Raw genomic sequence first — 19,179 nt, forward strand, 5'->3', positions numbered from 1 at the left:
GATCTGGGCTGGAGCGGCGGCAGCTGGTGGCCGGACGGCGGCGGGAGGACGGCCGGAAGTTTCCCGGGTGAAGGGAGAAGAAACGTGGGTGGGAAGAGAGAATCGGGAGAGAGGGAGAAGAGAAAGGAAGAAGAAAATGAGTTGGGCTCGGCCCAGCCGACCCAACATTCCTTTTAACCCAAACTTCCAAAATAAAAACACCCCGAAAAATAATACCCGAATAAAAATTACCTTTTACTAGCTAAAATTTACCATTTTTACCGTAGTCGTATTTTCCTCATACGAATAATCCTCCGCACATAATCGTCCCCGAAACCCCTCTAGGGACCAATTAAACTATTTACTCAATGATCGAGACGGTAAAATTCTTATTATAATCACGCTAGTAAATAAGGTAAAAATATAAGGGTCGGGATGTGACATTTTATCACGTTAGAAGGGACTATGTATGTCGTTGTCCATACGTACACTAGAAGATTCCTGTCAAGATCGACAATATTGCGATAGCTCATTCCTAAGTCCTCTCTCTATAGGGGCGGAACTGTGTTGCTGCTTGAAAGGGTTCAGACCCCCCTATGTTCTCTGCAGAGAAGTTATTACCCTATGTAATATATGAAGTGGTGTCTTCCATTGAGTAACCAAGCCCACCCCCAAAAAAGACCTCCCACACCCACCATTTCAGCCCACTCACAATGATCTTCACTGATATATTTTATATTATATTGGTATATTTTGTTTTTGTAAATGTATGTACATTTGGTATATTTTGTTTTTGTACATAGGACTGTTTTGAGTAATGAATTTTAAGATGAAATTAGTATAATTCTCATATTTCCATATCATAATAGAATTTTACATCAAAAATGGAAAAATATATAAATAAGTGCCATACACGTAAACTTACCTTTTACATCTCAACCCTTCCCCCCAATAACAAATCCTAGTTCCGCCACTGTCTCTGTACTTCTCCATCCCCGTGCTGCCTAGCATTTATCCTAATTAGTAGTTTCAAGAGCGACCAATGTAGCTCCATTTAAGTCTAATATCCCCTAGCTCGATCTGATCCATTTCTAATCCATTTATTGTTAGCAATGATCTCTCTCTCTCTCTCTCTCCGTCTTTACTTCCGAGGACTCCATGAGGCAGCTACTGCAACAAAAAAAGTGAATGTCGTGTCCACCCATGATTGAGTTGAGTGGGTTTGAAAGGCGAGCTGGAAAGTTCGGAAGATGTTTTCTTCTCTCTTTCTCCCTCCATTATATACTTGTCATATGATCAATATATGGAAGGGTGGTGAGCAAGGAAGCACTGGAAGGCTCTACTTGAAATAGCTGTAGTGTGGCAGTTGGTTGGTCTTCTATCTTTGAATAATGCTAACGACAATGATCTCAATTTGAGACCATCTTTCCGTTGTACACAGTTTTGAGTCGTACTTTAATTCGATATGTATTATTTCGTCATGTCAATTTGGCGGCTTTAATTATTGTGACGATTAAGCTCTTTCTAAGGTTTGACTCTCGTTTCTCATTCGATTATGGAGCCAAGTTTAACATGTTGTGCGGAAGCGTCAAACAAGTATGAAGAACTGATTTATGAGAACAGATAAAGTAAACAGAAAATCTAAGAAGAACATAGATTTACGTGGTTCACCCTAAATCAAAAGGTTACATCCACGGAAATGATGAGAAGATTCTACTAACAAAATCCTTATCACACCTAAAATAGAGGAGAAACACCAAATAGAAGAACTTCTATGGAACCCTAAACTGGGGCTACCTCTCAATAACCCTAAGTTGCGGCTGTTTAGTCTCACACCTTAATTGGTGTCATAAAATATATATTTATAGTGTGTAGATAAAATTCTAACCTGACATGATTAGGTTGATTATATGGGCTTACCAAAAAGAAAATTGAGGGGCTTATTAATTTATGCCACAAACCAATATAACACACTCCATGAGCCATTCATCCTGACTTCCCTTCTCGAAATTGAATTTTGACTAACAAATGTTAGCTACTTGTCTAAAAAAGGATTTGACCATTGTCCTATTAAGTTGGTGTCGCTGTAAAACCGTGTGGCCAGCTAGAAATATGAGATGCTTAGAAAAAATCTACAAATCTACAAGAGAATTGCTACTTGATCCAAAGAACAATACCTTCTCCCGTGACCTTAACTTGCTCGCTACCTTTGTTAGAAGGATGTCGGAAGAAAACAATCGTAGGAGTGAAAAGCCGCAAATAGTGTTTTAGCCACTGTAGGACATTTATCTTATGCTAGCTAGCACGCGAGGAGGTGCTAGGGCCTAAGACGGCATTCTAGCTATGTCACTTATCCATCCTTTGTGGAAAAGGCATGCGCAACCCTTTCATTAATAAAATTAATGTAGTCTGGGGTTCACATCCAAAACCAATTGGCAATGGGTGGAGTGGCCTAAACCCTTATTAACCCACATACAAGGTCTCATATTCCCGATGTGGGATATATATCTCAACACGCCCCCGAACGTGTAGCGAATCTTCAAACCTAACACGTGGACAACATTTGGGTGACGTGGAGTTCATGTGGCCATTGGGCTTCACACGTGGACATGGGTAACCCGCTCTGATACCATAATAAAGTAGTCTGGGGTTCACATCCAAAACCAATTGGCAATGGGTGGAGTGGCTCAAACCCTTATTAACCCAACCCACAGGCAAGGTCCCATATTCCCGATGTGGAATATATATCTCAACAGACACTAGGTGGTTAAGGTTTGACCATACCTACAGTTAAAACCAATACATAAAGACAATGCCACAACCTAAACGGGATATTCTCCTATATATGATTGTCATATTCAGCCTATTTTGAATCTGTCCTAAGTGATGGTTCTTAGTAAGCCTCTCTTTTAAGGGATGAAATAGGTGGTAAGTGCAGTTGTGATCTACACTTAGAGCCTGTATAAAATGACCTAGAAAACTAAGTCATGGATAAATCAGTCCCCTGACCAACCTTAATATCTTTTGTTATTAACAAGTTACTTATTTTAATCATTGTGCTCATCCAGTTTTTGACTAATTCTGTTATGTTCCATTTGTCTTTTGCATACATTATATGCAAGCATATCAGTTTTATCCAAAAGTCTTATTTCTTAGTAGGATATGAAAGCATATCATGACTCCCATAATATCAAGAAAATATCTACACTCAGTTTCATGAATATCAACTCAACCACCTAAAGCATGGTCTAGGGATTTTCTAAGCCCAGTTCAGTGAATCTGTAAAAGAAACTATGGTTAAGAATTTGGTGGTTATTTTATTGGTTTCAGTTAGTATTGGTTTTGTGTGCCTTCAAAATTTGGTGTATAAGAAGAAATAATCTAACCTCAAGTCAAAGAGTTCTAATTAAGCAATAAAATAGCACATAGTATTGTGCAAGTGTTGGGGGACAGTGAAAATATCAAAAATATTATCCAAAACTATACAAAAACATATCAAAATTGCAGTAACATAATATCAAATAAGAGCTAATAAAAGAAAAACATCAAATATATGTTTTAAAAGTTGTACTTGTATTTGCTAGAATGCTAGAAAATAAATTGTAGAAAAGTATCACAAAAAACAAAATGTACATGTAGAGAAAAATAACAATATCTTCCAAAAGAGGATTTCATAAAGTATACCATATCTTAAGGTATAGTAGAATATTCTATTTCTACTGTACCTTAAGGTATGGCATACATGACACTAATATGTGGTTGCAAGTGCTTGCAAGGGGGTGGTGGGGTAGGGAGTTGAAGAAACTTTGCCTACCTTAAGGTACAGTAGAATTTTCCCTAAAGGAGTACAAAATATCAGGAAAACTAGTACTGAACTATCTGGAAACTTAGATTTGGGTGCCCCACCAGTTGATTTGAGTGTCTCTTTCACTTTAGACATGTCTCATAAATTCCAAGCATAGGCAATAATATACCAGGTATTAATCTGGTGCATGGTTTGTCCCAGGTTTCATGCAGATTCCACTGCATGATATTATCATTTATTGATTATTATATTTTTTGAAAGACTTTTTCTTCATATCATTGGCTATATCAATTAGGTCCATTATTTAAAATCTGATATTTTTGCATACAAGTATGCAAAAATATCAGATTTCTTCTACTTTTCTGGTGGAATAAAATAGATAAAAGATTTTAAGCCTCCCCCTCCCTTGGAAATAATATCTTTTAGGTCAGGACTGAGGAGAGACATCTCCTTGATATAGTCTGGACTTCCTCCTGAGATCTGAATATTGGAAATGTGACGTCCAGAAGCTAGTTTGCAGTTAGTTTAGGGTCATGGCTTCGGAGTTCAGACTTAGTATGAGATTTTTATTTTTTATTTTCCCTAGAAACTGGTCCAGGCTTGTGTAGAAAATCAACCAAACTAGCTATCTACTGTCTTGTGTAGTATGGAAGCTTTAATTTTAACCTATTTCCTGAATTGTGAAGCACGGTGGATGTCATTGCAAGGTTCAAACTGTGCACTGAAGATGTGGAAGAGGGGGACCAGCAGTCACCTAATGAGCTCCAGGTACATACAGTATTCCACTCAAGTACTCAACCCAGTTAAATATCTTCAAATTTATTTTTTGAGCTTCAAAATGTGTCACTATGACACTATGTATGGAAACTGAAAAACATGATATAGGCAGTAATCTTTCGGTAGTCATATTTCTTAAAAGTAATCAAATATTTTCAGTATGTTGATTGCTAGACTTCCATGATAGAGAGAGAACATTTAAATTATTCGAATCAATGATTCCACTTCTCGATATTAGTTGGTGACTGATGAGTGCATGAGGTTGAATATGGAGCTTGCGGAAAAGAACCACAAGCTAAGGTAAGTAACTGACAAATTTTAACAGTTTGTATATATGATGGTTATTCAGACGAAGTCTGCTCGAGTTCTATGGACGGTGTGCCTTTTGTAACAGGCATATGGAGGGGCAGGATCTGGAAGAGCTGAAAATAGATGAGTTGCAGAGATTGGAGAATATGATTGAAGGAGGACTTAGCCGCGTACTTCAAACTAAGGTTCATGTTAACAAGTTATAGATATTCATAGTTAAGTGTATGTGAATAAATGTCCATAAAGTAATATCTAATTGTAATTTTCCATTCAATTTCAGGATCAGAGGATTATGAGTCAGATTCTGGCACTTGAAACAAAGGTTAGCAAGTTCAATCAATTGATATAACTAGTGATAGATGCACCATATATACGTAATTGTAAGAAAAATTATGAGATCCTAGAGTTTTGTTGGTTTTGCTCGAGTATTAGTTGGCTTTCTTCATCATCTGGTCATTTTAGTAAAAAAGCATGTCCCATGGTCATTTCACTCATTTGCACAAATTTTTCTGGCTACATAATTCAGGGAGCAGAGTTGACAGAAGCAAACAACCTATTAAGGCAGAGGGTAAATAAGATCTTGCTTGACCATTCTGTGCTTTATGTATGAGTTTAAGTTATGGATTATGGATCCTTGTATATAACTGGATTTAATTGATCATTCATTACATGCATATAGTTAGGAACGCTATCAAATGGAGATGGAAATAAAGCTAGTGGCGTCCTTTCGGATCCGGGGATCTCAACTGATGAAGAAGATATGAGATCAGGATCTTGCACAATTGCCACCAGCTGTTTTAGTACTGGCTCTTCGAGTTCGTCCATGGATGACTCCTCCTCTGAGTACACCTTGTCTCTCAAACTTGGGTGAGCTTTATTGGTTGAGTTTTTTCGCTCAAGAGAAAATGTATTTCATGCATGGTGGTTATTTCTTTCTTGTATATATAAGTCTAAACCTTTATGTACTTATTTCTGGGAGTTAATACGTTGAAGCTTATAAATGAATTGAACTGAAAGATAATAACTCTCTATGTACTTTGGACAAAATTGGGCTTTACATTTTGTATGTATGTATAATTATTTCAGTGGTCAATCTATAAGTTTTTTTTGTCACTAGATTATACTTCAATAGCACACACACACACACATATATATATATATATATATATGTATATTATATATATATATATGGTTAATTATTTTTTAATATGAACTTAAAAATCTTTAAACGAATAATTCTGGTAATACGCATGTATTATTGATATAACAAATTAACAATATATTTAAGTATAAACCTGAATGAGATTTCCTTAACAACTTGCAATGTGTCTTTCAGGCTTCTTCCTCGCTGAGCTAAAACATGGAAGGAAATATGGCATAATTATTAGTGAATAAGGTGGAATTATATAATACACCATTTTGGATCGTTGTCTGTGGTGTGTCGAATTTGATTCCAAATTCGAGGACATGACTAGAAGGGTGAGTAACTTGCCTCTCAAGTTTATTTTTATCTGTTACAGTTGCAGTTGTGTAATGCACTTAGATAATAATACCTAGTCTGGGAGCTAGGTTGAAATAACATATTCTGACGAATAGTTTTTACATGTAAACAATGTCAGTTTGGATCTTTCGGTTCTGAAAAAATTCCAAGCCAACTTTTCCGGGAGGCCAGGTTTTAGTAGAAATAGAAAAAAAAACATAAAGAGCAAACATTAGGAAATGATTCTTAGATATTACTTCTAAGCTTTCAGCGAACTATCAGAGATATCTTTTAAGCTTCTCTACACTAAATTTTTTTTGAACAAAAATCAAGCATAATTAACAGAAGAAAGAAAAGCTCCAAAGAGTCTCTTATCTTTTATCCACAAAAGTTAGTTTCTTATGTTATCAGTATCATATACCGTTTGTTACACAATTTGATGGTCTTTTAATCATTATGAAAGAAAACAATATCCAATAAAGACTTGAATAATAGCTGAAATTTCTCCACAGAGCTATTTGGCAGAGAGGTGTATGATACGAACAAGTGTGAATATTTTGGTGTTATGTTCCTTGCGACCCTATAAATTTTATAGTTATAATACAAATACGTATGAATGTCCTGTTGGTTGTCAGTCTATATTTTCCTTTGATGGTGAAGTGCATTTGCTAGGTGTAGACTTTGCGCTCTATTGATTAATTGGTAGTGTGTGTTGTGTGTACCAATTTAGATGTTGATGCTGTCTTCTCTGGTCTGTGCTATTTCAACCGTTGCAGTTGTTTCATTGTAAAAATGACTGTCAAAAAATTTATACAATTTATAGATTTTGGTACAAGGTATTGAAGAGTTTAGTGATGATTTAGAAGGGGTTAATGCTCTATTTTGTATCATACCTATTTTTCATGGCTTATCTTCGCCCTTGAATATAACTGTATTTTTACTAATAATCCTAAAGGTCCAAAATCCGATCCACGCTGTCTTGCGTAGTGGATGAGACTCGTGTGTTTTTGAATTTTAAGACCAAACAAACATCAAACTACAACATATGCAATGAGATTCCTCAATATAGTTTCCCCTGGTCAAGCTCACTTTTTTACTATTAGCCTCCTCTTCCCTTGTTGAAAGCCATTGTTGATTGGTTTAGTAAATAATGTGCAACAGGAACATGCCATTGAGAATTTTCCTTGGATGTTGTTTTGTATGCAGTATTTATTTTGATGGTTCATCAGTGTTTTAATGTTTCAATTCCTTTAGGCCATTGTTGATTGGTTTAGTACAATGTACAACAAGTTCTTGTCATTGAGAATTTGCCATGGATGTTGTGTTGTGGTGTTGTATTCTTTTGCAGTCGTTCAAAGTGTTTTGATGTCACAATTCCTTGGGCCAAAATCTTATCAATTTAGTGATAACAAAATATTGTATTTTTTAGTTCTCTAGGTTCCTTCTGCATTTGAGTACTACTGAATTTGACTACAAAATATTGGGATTTGAAAGCATGGGAGCAATCAAATATAGATCATATTCTTCTCCAAAACGTGAGGCATGCATATATATATATATATATATATATATATTGTTTGTCTCTACTTATTTCTTTCTTAGGTAAGGGTTAATTTTTTACTTGTAACAAAACTTTACCCAAATTCCAAGTGAATGATCTTGCTTTGACAAATATTCATACAGTAGACTAACTGTTAACAACCGGAGGATAAATTTTGAAGCCTGCAGGCAGATGCCAGCAAATAAGATCCACGGCGTCGGTCGTGCAATGGAATCATGGAAGCCGGGTACCGAACTCCGGAAAGTATCAAATATGGAAGGGTAAGAATTGAGTTTTAGTCAATTCTGCCGTTCTTCTTTTGGTAGTCCTAGCTGATCACACAAGGTGGATTGACCTGTAGTTTCTTCTCTTGTTACAGGGCTGCCAACTTGAAGAAAATAATACTAAGATGTGTCCTCCATCAGAACGGTAAGGTTATATGTATGTTCCTATTTTGCAGTATATATAATTAAGGAATAAAACATATAACTTGTGGGGTGATTCACTCTCCCGTTAAACCTGATTAACCTAGTCTGTTAGGTCTGGGTTACTTTTCTGCCGGGGTGTCTGCAAGGTGAGCTATAGTCTTCATATAGGAGCATCATTGAATCTTTAATATCAATGTGACCAGTTGCACATTTGCAGTCTTGGGCTAATTGGGTGATGTGTAGATTTCAGTCCCTTTAATGTACTGTACCCTTGATTCCATGACCCATATTTATTATCATGTTGCCTAGACAATTATTGATAGAAGAGTACCTACTCCGAAAAAAGATACCGTTGGTAATTTATCCATGAGCAATATGGGTTTGGATGTTTCTATTCATACCTTAAATGTTGACGTCCATGACTTTCTATGTTTTATATTTATTAGAGCTCTTAATTATTTTCTCAGATTAATACTAACGGTGTGCTAAATCTACCTCCTTTCTGAAATGCCTTTAACCCCCGATTTTCTCAAAGGGTACTGTGAAGTTATAATTTCTTTTCGCTTCTTTGTGTCAAGTTGCTAGAGTTGATATTTTTTTAATGGATTAATTTCAGTTTACCCTCTGAAGTTTAGAGTTAACTTCATTTTAGTCACCATACTTTTAATTTTGAAAATTTACCTCTTAAAGTTTCCAATTTTTGTAAGTTGTGCCTATTTGTTGAAATTTCGTCCAATTTGGACATTAAATGCTAACATGAAATCTTAAAAAAGGGGTTCTAAAAGGCAATTTTTGTTGTTAGATGACTATTTTAGCTTTTAAAGTGAGCTATAAAGTCAAAATTAACGTTAAAATTGGACAAAATTTCAGCAAATGGGCACTACTTACGAAAATTGGGGACTTTAAAAGGTAAATTTTCAAAATTAAGAGTATGGTGACTAAAATGAAATTAATCCCAAACTTCAGAGGGGTAAAATGAATTTAATCATTTTTGAATATATAGAAAGCCCAAGGTGAACTCCATATTGACATAAGAACTTACACGCAGAAACTGGCAAGGCAAAGTGCACGAAGTTATCAAGCCATTGATGTAGAAAGACAAGGTCATGTAACGACGTTATTGAGTAACTACTTTTTATGCATCATAAAGAGAGAGGAAAGAACATGAAAACCCTGTATATTCTGGTTGATAAACAAGAGTTCGTGATGAGCAAGGTGAAACAATCAAGTGAGAGAATCTCGCTTTTCGATATGCAGCAGACTGGTGCTTTTGAATATACACACCAGTGTAAGTGTTTCATGTAATTCAATCCATGTTTGAACTATTGGCAAAGAAATACGTTGTATCCGTTTTTTTTCTACGATATGGAGGTAAGAGCGTACGATTTGGGAGGCGCAAACATGAGCATTGCTCTCTGTTAACGTTCTTTTTTCTTATAACCAGCGTCCTTGGCCTTTCGATTTTCGATTTTACATCATTTCATAGGTGAATGATAACCAAACTAGCGAAGCAAAGAACGTTGCATTGGTTAGTTTGGATCGACCTAACCCTAGTTCAAGTCGTCCTGCTTGATGTAGATGTGTGTACGATACTTAAATATCTTTTTTTTTTTTTTTTTTGGTCAACTAAATATCTATCCTTGTACAAGTTAATCTTCATGTCAATTTGTACAGTATAGTCATTTAGTATATATTCCAACCAAAATAGGGTGGCGTAATTAGTGGCACTGAGGATGTGGGGCCGAAGACAAGTATAAAGCATCCCCAGCACAACATGTGTACGGACAAATATCCACCACATATATATGGTAAATGATTATACCGACACAGAATTAAATTTTAAAAAATCAAACCCAAACCGACGGTGGAGATCATGTCTGTTCACGCCGAGGTATCCAGATCCGTCCGATGTGTCGCAACCGCCTCCGCTCGTCTTTCCCAAAGCCACAAAAAAATGCGAAATGGTGACCAAAAAAAGAGAGGGATAAGGGAGGAATATGACGTCCTTGCCCTTTTACCATAAATGGGAAAAAATATTTCCATTCTTGTAGTACAGCCAACAAACTCACCTCCTTCAGCTCCAGGTTCCTCAGCTCCCAAGAAAGGTAACAAATCAAACGAGGGGACTATTTTCCTGTAATATTAGACTGAGAAAACTGAGCCGCTTTCTCTAATTTCTGATCGGTTTTTATGTGTTCGTTGATGTAATTCATAGGTGAATGATAACTATATAAATATATAGTTGGTGGGTTTTATTTTTTCTGGGGTTTGTTCACTTAGATCTGGATTCTAGGGTTTTTAGCACAGTATGTGATATCTGAAATTGACGGAAAATGTTGATTGGTTTGATTTTTTATGAAGCAAGCTGTGCTGGCTAGATAGCTATATATAGCGATGACGAAGCCCGCGAGGAATAAGATAAAGATCAGGAAGATTGACAACTTGCCGGCGAGGCAGGTGACGTTTTCGAAGAGGAGGAGAGGGCTTTTGAAGAAAGCTGGAGAGCTTTCGGTGCTCTGTGATTGTGAGTATGCTGTGATCATCTTCTCTGCTACTGGAAAGCTCTTCGAGTCCTCCAGCTCCAGGTACCCCTCCATCTCATTCTTCTTGTTTTGGCTTTCCTATCTTGAAACTATAAGCCATATATATAGAGAGAGGGAGCGGAGAGATGATATTCATATAGTTAAGGAGGAGGAAAGGGTTTACTGCAATTCCATGGTTTCTAGTTTCCAGTTTTCAGTAGTTTCCAGTGGTAGTATGGTGACGCACGTAGTAATACTACCGCGTACGTCTTGATAAGGACAGGTGTTTACTGCTGCTTGATAACACATAGGACACGTGGTCAATACCCAGATGAGTGTTGATGATGACATGAAATCTTTGTCTCCCTCTACTGGGAAACTAGAGACGATCAAATAGTTGATCAATATCTAGCCTTTTAACATATTCCATCCTTTCACTTGAGTATAATCGGTTATATATCGATTACTACACACACATAAAATCTTAACTAGGTGGGAAAAGCCAAGATGATCAAGCAAGCTTGCTTATATACAAGATTGATAAGATTTTTCTTTAAATTTTAAGTGTTTTCTTTTCACACATTATCGATATTTAGAACCAAATTTTCATATAACTTGGTTGAAAATTGGTCCATGTTGTCAATTGCATGATTTTTGTATTCTATCCACATAAAATGATGGATCGAATGAGCTAGAAGAGAGCATATTTGGTCTCTTTTGTACCCTTGATGGGTTCGAGCGGCACACTAGAAATATGTTTAGCATTATAGACGATATATTCTATGATTTGAGGTTTTCATACCAGGATCGTGCATCATCATATGATCATATGATGGCATGTTGGAATAGTGTACTTCATAGAAGCTTGAAGACTTTGAAATGGAATATGTATCCATGTATGGCATGCAATGAGTAGTGGTGGTACCATGATCATGCATGCATGTAAACTAATTTTGCCATACCATATATCATTAACCAATAAAACCAACCTTCATAACCTGTGCATGCATGAGAGAATATGTAATTAGTAATGTAAATTATGGAATAAGAATTTTAATATATACATATAAATATATATATGAGCTTATATATGTCTCCTCTTAATTAATTAACCGATCAAAATGTGTTCTACTAAAAACCAGAAAAGAGAAGTATTGTAGTAATCAAAAGAGAAAAGCATATATATTCATCTTCGTAATTATTCTGTCATGTCTACCGATTCTAGAAACTTCACCAATAAGGTGGTTGATTTTATCCCGCAAAGGTGTGAGTCTGACTTCTTCTTCATGATGTCATTGTCTTCCACTGCTTAAAGATTATGGCTTGTTTGGATTCATGTGGAAAGAACAAATATTTTAATCCAATTAAGTATCTCTTTCTAAAATTTGGCGGAAAGGTGATCTCTGCTAGGAAGTTGGGTAGCTTTGCAGCCTTTGCTATGCTATGTTATATAGTATGTCAAAGTAAGAACATTTTTTTGAAACGTAAGAACAAAGTAAGAACAAAGCATCTATAGTATATCAAAGTAAGAACATTTTTTTTAAGGGCCGTCTTTTTCATCTTCAACATTTTTTGTGACAAGGCATATATAATATGTCAAAGTAAAAACATTTTCTTTACGGCAAATTTGAAGATGCATAGTTTTACAAATAACAAAGCTATATAAGACGAACAAAAAATATATGTTAGTTTGTTGGCTAGAAGTTAAAACATATGAATGTGAAATTGATTGGGATTGCCGGTATCTTTAAATCTAGTACCAAAAATGAAAACAATTTAATTCTCACTAAAATGGTATGGTCCTTTGGTCTTCAAATGAGATTGAATAATTCTTAATCGATCTCTCGTTTGTCATCATTAAGGTCTGTTAAATAGATTCATTATTTGGATGACATGTCAAACGTTCTGACAGTCGCTATGGTCGATATCAACGTTTGGAGGTTAAAACGAGTAAGATACCCCGACTAGAGTTAATTCTTTATGTTTTCGTCTGTGTGCATTAGTGCATGAAAAGGTGTTGTGACTTGAGAATGTGACTTGGTTAGAGGCTTGAGTTGGCGTCCTCGATTCAAGTGGCCGTTGTTGGAGCAACTAGCTTTGAAGAAAAACATTAGTCGGTGTTGGATGGTTGTCACAATGGGAAGAAGCTTGGTCTTGATGTCGTGGAGTGGCCAGAGTCGAGTCAGAAGAGCATGTCTAGGTGGTTCCAGAAGAAAGAATCCAAGCACGAAGCTATGTAAAATCAAGGGAGTCCGAATCATAAGATTGTCAAGACCGATGCCATGGATTGTCGCAACGACTAAGTCTTCATCCAGAACATGTTTGTTGATGGAGGATAATCAACAATTGACTAAGCGTGATGACAACGATGAAGTAGTTTCTTTGTGAAGATCGTGGAACTGCTTAAGATTAGCAACACTAGCCACATACGCACGTAGAGAAATGAAGTTGAGACAATCCAAAATGACTTTGGCTATTCGAATCCAATGGCGTGAATCGAGCACGTTTTCAGTTAGGGTCTTGTGATGATACTAACAATTATTTAACCTTGTTGAAACCATTTGTCATACGCACGGTCGATGATTGGAGCGACTGGGGTTGTTTTTTTGAAGGTATTGGACATGATGATAGGTGACATTTCAGACCTGACGCCGTCAATATACCATAGGGATTGTTGCATGAAGTAAGATTTTACTTGACAAAGTCGTATCAAGTTGTTTGTTTTAGTGAGTTTGAGGAAGTTAGAGGTGTTTTGAGAGGGATTGGATGAAGAACTTATGGTCGCCGCGGGAGGGGAGGGGTGAGGATAGAGGTAGAAGAAGATAGATCCAATAATATAACAACCATAAGATATTGATACCATGTAGAAAATGATTCTTTGATTATAATGTTGTTTACAAATATACATACATTATTGAAGTTAGACGTTCACATCAATATCACATCTAATACGCTTTTATTGAAGTTGATAGTAGAATCAAACCAGTCGAGTGACTCAACGATGGATTGATTTTAAGGGAAGGAGGTCGAGCATGTAGGGATTGAGGAGAAGAAGAGGAAGTCAATTTTGGCGACGGTCATTTGTGAGTACCAGATTCGTTCTGTTCGATGGAGGTAAGGGCACCACCCTTTTCTCTCTCTTCTGGTGCGATTTGGTGATGCCGACGACGGTGTGGTTGACTGGGTGGTGGGTGTCGGTGGATGCTGGTCCTCTTTTGCTTTCATGGTGCTGGCTATGGGACTAGGCTTGATCTAGGTTCGACCTAGTCTATTTAGGGTTTTTAATTTAGTTTTTTAGGTTTTTAATCTGTTATTGTAGAACCCAACCTCATTAAGCTAGATTTGCTAGCAAGTTTTGGGTTCTACTTGTTCTTTGTTTTTGTGCTTCATCAATGGGTGATTGCATTAGGTTACTTTAGGGTAGCTGACACGGCTTGATTTTTATGTGGCCTTTTTTGGGTAAGTCATGTATGTGTAATTTCATTCTTTACTGAATACAAGGCCTTGCGTGCTTCCTCTCAAAAAAAAAAAAAAAAAAACTTAAGAGCGCATAAAAGTTGCTTTTTATTCATATGTGATGACACAACATATAGTTAATTTTTCGTTTTCTAATGACAACATTCTATAATATATAGAAGAAATTAGACGATATTAGCTCTTCGGAGATAAACTCTTAAACCTACCGACGAAAGTTCGGTTGTCACTGTTTTTGTAATAATAAATATAGGACTAATATCAGTTTACCCCGATCAACTTTAGGTCGATCATCATGTTAGTCCTTCTTCTTTCAATTTCATCAAAAACACCTTTCAACTCCCAATTTTCATCAGCCGCGTATGTCCAAACCTCCAATCTCCATCCAATTCCTCTGTCAAGTGATGACTTGATATCAAGAAGAAAGTCAAATTCTGAAAGTTACCTTTCAGACCATTTTTCCCCTATATCAATACACATCTTCGTTCTCATCACAACCCCCTAACCTTAGTGATTCTGGTGAGATTGAATGTAATTTGTCTTTTTTTCTTTCTTCTTGATATCAAGTCATCTTTTGACAGAGGAATTGATGGAGATTGGAGGTTTGGACATGCGCGGCCGATGAAAATTGAGAGTTGAGGGGTGTTTTTGATGAAATTGAAAGAAGAAGGACTAACATGATGATCGACCTAAAGTTGACGGGGGTAAACTGAAATTAGTTCATAAATATATAAGCAAATGGAACATATAAGTAATAGAACGTATTTTCGATCTTTTTGTTTGCTGGAAATAACTTCTTTTTGGAAAGATATTTGACATCTTCTTTTAGAGCATATATGAGGATTTGCTCGTATGTGATGGAAAATGGGGAAGGAAAAGGAGAAAGACAGATGCTAGATTATACAGGAAGTCAGTTTGTCAAAATTTGGATTTCAATGTTGGAGATGGTTTACCACATGCCATATAAAGAGAGTTTCAAAAGTGAAAAGAAAAAAAAAATTGATGAAAAAAGAAAAATAAATATGCTCTAGTAGCTAGAAACTGCAAATATCATTGAAACACTTTAGTGTGCTACTGTACTGCATCTACTCTGGCCAATTAGCAATTAGCAACTAGCAACACTAAATAAAGAATATATATCTGTATTATATTTGATTACTCTTTGTATAATAGCAAATAGCAATTGGCCAGCACTATATGACATTGCGTGGCCGTTTTGAAGAGTTTCAATTAATTTTCCTCACGGGCTTTCTGGTTTTTTTTCTTTTCTTTGATAAACGGGGCTTTCTTTGAATGATGGTCTTAGGGCAGCTTGCCTTTTGTTAATTTGTTCTAATCTATCCCAGGAGCCATGGTGATCTCATTTCTAATATATATAGTAAAATATAGAGGTATTAGACCCAGAATGTTCTTATCTGCAGAACCAAAGCAAACAGTCTCTACCGATCAGTAGCTCAACGGATCATTCTGCATGGATCTCCATAGATACTGTAGTATGTTCAGGATCCAAAATCGACTTCAGTTAAAGTTTAATTAATTATTTCGAATATTGAGTCATGGTTTTGTTGGCAAACTTGGCATGCATTTCCATATGGTTTAATAATTTAATTGCAGCACAGTACGTAGGTGCTGGCTTTGTTGGTTCTAATTTCTGTATTATTATTATTTTGGTATACAATGAAAAGCTACATACTATATATCAGCAACTCATCATCCAACATTTTCTTTATATATATATATATATATATATATATATATATTTGTTTGAGTCATCACCACGATTATGAAAACGATGAACCAAAGCAAATAGGACTATGATATGTCTACGTATATTTGCAATTGACTACGAGTTCGAATCATCGGGCTTTGAAAATAACTAACTAATTAATTTTGTCTTGTCAAGCACCAAGGATGTCATTGCAAGGTATAAGGCACACATTGAAAATGTGGAGAAGTTGGAGCAGCCATCTATTGAGCTCCAGGTAATTATTAATTCGATTTGATTAGTTAATTAATCTCTGGAAAAGATACTCGATCAGTTGATTATATAGTTTGTAGGTTCTGGAGTTTCAGTATGTCTTTTGAGGAGATTTTTAAAGGCTATATAGCATTAATGCTAGCAAGAGGTCATATTTAGACTTCTCAGGTTTTAACTTATTTCAATTAGTAAATGTTAATGATCAGGAATGGCAATAATGACATCGAGTAAAGGACTAAACTATAGGGCATTCATTAATGGTTTGTTGCCATTTTTGTTTTTCTCTCTGTTAATTGTTTAAGCAATTTCATGCAGAATTGATAATTTGATTGCTTTCCTATTTTAGCCTGATCGCATCAAGTTGAGCAAGGACCTTGCTGAGAAGAGCCGCGTGCTAAGGTAATATTAGTCGACCTTAACTAATTCATAAGATGTCTCCTGTCCGAAACAAATATATGGACCGAGCTCTATCTATGCCTCTCGGCTGCAACAGGCAGATGAATGGTGAGGATCTGGAAGGGCTGAATATAGACGAGTTGCAGAAATTGGAGAAGCAGATTGAAGGAGGACTTAGCCGTGTACTTCAGACAAAGGTTTTTGTTATTAATTAAATGTACTTCTCAAAAGCATGAATCTAATTTTGGGAATTATGTATATATACAAGCATGGTACATATCGTGAATACATATTAATGACTCATTGCAGGAAGAAAAGATTATGAGTGAGATTCTGGCACTTGAAGCAAAGGTGAGCATGTCAGTTAACAGTAGTAACGGTAGAGAGATATATACGTTATGTATTTTAAAGACGTCGAGAATATATAATTTAGCTAGATGGATGTTTGAGTTTACAGTTTATTACAGTTTCAGGTTTGAGCTTAATTTCTATTTGTGTTTCTGTTCTTCAATTGTTTTGCTTTTTGTATATAATTGCAGGGAGCCCAGTTGTTGCAAGCGAACAATCAATTAAGGCAGAGGGTAAACAACTATGTACTACCGTTGCGTATTATTACTATTAGGGTCAGGGAGGGGGATTTCTTTACTAATTACTACGAGGTGAATATAGAGTTTTGCTTTAATCACATACAGATAGGGATGCTATCGGTTGCAAATGGGAAGAATGCTGGTGTAATCGCCCTGGAGTCGGATAACTCAACGGCCGAAGAAGGTTTGTCATCGGAGTCTGGCACAAGTGGCAGCAGTTGCTGCGCTAATGGTTCTTCCCCAGACGATGACTCTGCTGACGACACTTTATCTCTCAAGCTTGGGTGAGATAGCTTGCTTCCTTTGTTACTTTTTGCTTCAGTGTGCATGTTCATATATATATATATATATATATATATATATATATATCATAACGTATCTGATTGGAATGTGTTCATCGATCACTTTGCATTCATCTATATTTCAGGCTTATTCCTTACCGTGGCTGATGAGCAGGGAGATCAGAAAGTGGAAGTATTTTAAGCATGGCGTTGTAATAAATGACTGTGGTCGAAGTATTTTAAGAAGCTATGCAGCAGGGTATTTGTATGTATGTCTTTCTTACATGAGTGCATGTAGAATCGGAAGACATGGTTAGTATTGTGTGAGTGACTGGTGCTTGGATGACAAAATATAACCCGAGCCCATTGTCTGTACAACTATATTTACTCTGGTGTATGTAAAACTGTGTTTTCACGTTGTTTGGTTTACTATGCAGCAATTTTAGTTACGTACACGGTTCGTTCTTTTTTCGTTTCCTCGAAGGGTTTAGATTTTAGAATCCAAGGGGGGCATAAAGTATGCATTTGACACCGAAAATGTGGTATCGTACCGTACATGTTTAATGTGGGGACTAGATCATGGTTCAAAAATCACCAACTTGCCTGAAAGTGGATTGAATCCGAGTTTGGTCCCAACTTGCCTGAAAGTGACCCCACCGATTCAAACCAATCTTACCCGATTTTTAAATTTATTCAATGTCTATATTGTTTTTAGTATATTTGTTAATCTACTTTTCGCTTAGTACCAAAATTTAAGTGGAAACAAACATATGATATCATGTTTTTTTAAATTCTTTTTATTTGAGAATGAAGCATATTATATTATGTTGCTTGGCACTTGGGTTAGGAACATGCATGTAAACCAAGTGAAAACTCGGCATCATGTTACTTTCACTTAACTAGCTAATGTCTTAGTATTTAGATTCAATCCAAAACTGCATTGGAATTGAACTAGAAAATGGTTCACTCGAGCATTTGGATTAGCTCATTTAAGGTGTGGATCTGTTTGCAAAACAACCGAACCGGAAAAAAAAAATATTGGTTGATTTGGTTCTGATTTGGGTCTTGACCCGCTCCCCCCACATCTTGTCCACACTTAGAAATATTTATATATATAATTAAATAAAAATCAATCATAGACAATTCTCACTCGACTTCTAGTCATGAACGTATGCATGTCTAGGGCTACTTTGCATATTTCTCTCGAAAATGCAACATAACAACAAAAATATTTCACAGACCAGTTGGTAAAGGCTTTTGGTTGCAATCTCTAGGTCACCTTTTCAAACAATTCATACAAATCCTTGAAATTTTAGCCGAGAATCACTCCTCACACACAAGAGTGCAACATAGTTGAGCAAACCTAGGTGCCCTTGAGTTTTATCAAATATAATCGTCACTTTTGATTATGTGTGAACTGAAGTATCATTCTTCACTAACTTTGTCTCAAGTCGCCGATCAGTAGCCGGAGAACTAGCCAGCGAAACCTTCTCATTTGGGGCGGTGCTTCCAACCTCCGTCGACGCGCGTCAACCCACAGCTCTCATTTAATTCACGAAACAGATGGCTCTCTCTGATTGGCTATGACAAATAAAAAAGAAAAGAAAAAGAAAAATACTCGTC

The 19,179-nt window shown here is 36.2% G+C and overlaps 2 protein-coding genes across 2 annotated transcripts in view; both read left to right on the plus strand.

Annotated features, from left to right (window-relative positions):
• LOC101294759 (MADS-box protein SVP-like) overlaps nt 1-6,510 on the plus strand; it is an 11,447-nt gene extending 4,937 nt beyond the window's left edge. Inside the window, exons 3-9 of the mRNA XM_004299681.1 lie at nt 4,471-4,552; nt 4,800-4,861; nt 4,956-5,055; nt 5,151-5,192; nt 5,397-5,438; nt 5,550-5,737; nt 6,207-6,510. Of these exons, the coding sequence (XP_004299729.1) occupies nt 4,471-4,552; nt 4,800-4,861; nt 4,956-5,055; nt 5,151-5,192; nt 5,397-5,438; nt 5,550-5,737; nt 6,207-6,222 (532 nt within the window). The 3' untranslated portion in view covers nt 6,223-6,510. The remainder of the gene's footprint in view (nt 1-4,470; nt 4,553-4,799; nt 4,862-4,955; nt 5,056-5,150; nt 5,193-5,396; nt 5,439-5,549; nt 5,738-6,206) is intronic.
• Nucleotides 6,511-10,364: 3,854 nt separating this feature from the next.
• On the plus strand, nt 10,365-17,984 carry LOC101294465 (MADS-box protein SVP-like). The gene is made up of 9 exons (XM_004299680.1): nt 10,365-10,423; nt 10,680-10,903; nt 16,218-16,296; nt 16,639-16,691; nt 16,786-16,885; nt 16,998-17,039; nt 17,228-17,269; nt 17,381-17,559; nt 17,703-17,984. The coding sequence occupies exons 2-9, from the start codon at nt 10,713-10,715 to the stop codon at nt 17,722-17,724; spliced, it is 708 nt and encodes a 235-aa protein (XP_004299728.1). The 5' UTR covers nt 10,365-10,423; nt 10,680-10,712; the 3' UTR covers nt 17,725-17,984.
• Nucleotides 17,985-19,179: the final 1,195 nt, after the last annotated feature.

This window comes from Fragaria vesca, linkage group LG5 (assembly GCF_000184155.1).
Source record: "Fragaria vesca subsp. vesca linkage group LG5, FraVesHawaii_1.0, whole genome shotgun sequence".
In the NCBI taxonomy this organism is placed as follows: Eukaryota; Viridiplantae; Streptophyta; class Magnoliopsida; order Rosales; family Rosaceae; genus Fragaria; species Fragaria vesca.

Coding starts and splice junctions, on each gene's coding strand:
- LOC101294465 (XM_004299680.1), top strand. CDS start 10,713: ATGACGAAGCCCGCGAGGAATAAGATAAAGATCAGGAAGATTGACAAC. Junction 16,297..16,638: donor AGCCATCTATTGAGCTCCAG/GTAATTATTAAT, acceptor TTCCTATTTTAG/CCTGATCGCATCAAGTTGAG. Junction 17,040..17,227: donor TTCTGGCACTTGAAGCAAAG/GTGAGCATGTCA, acceptor ATATAATTGCAG/GGAGCCCAGTTGTTGCAAGC.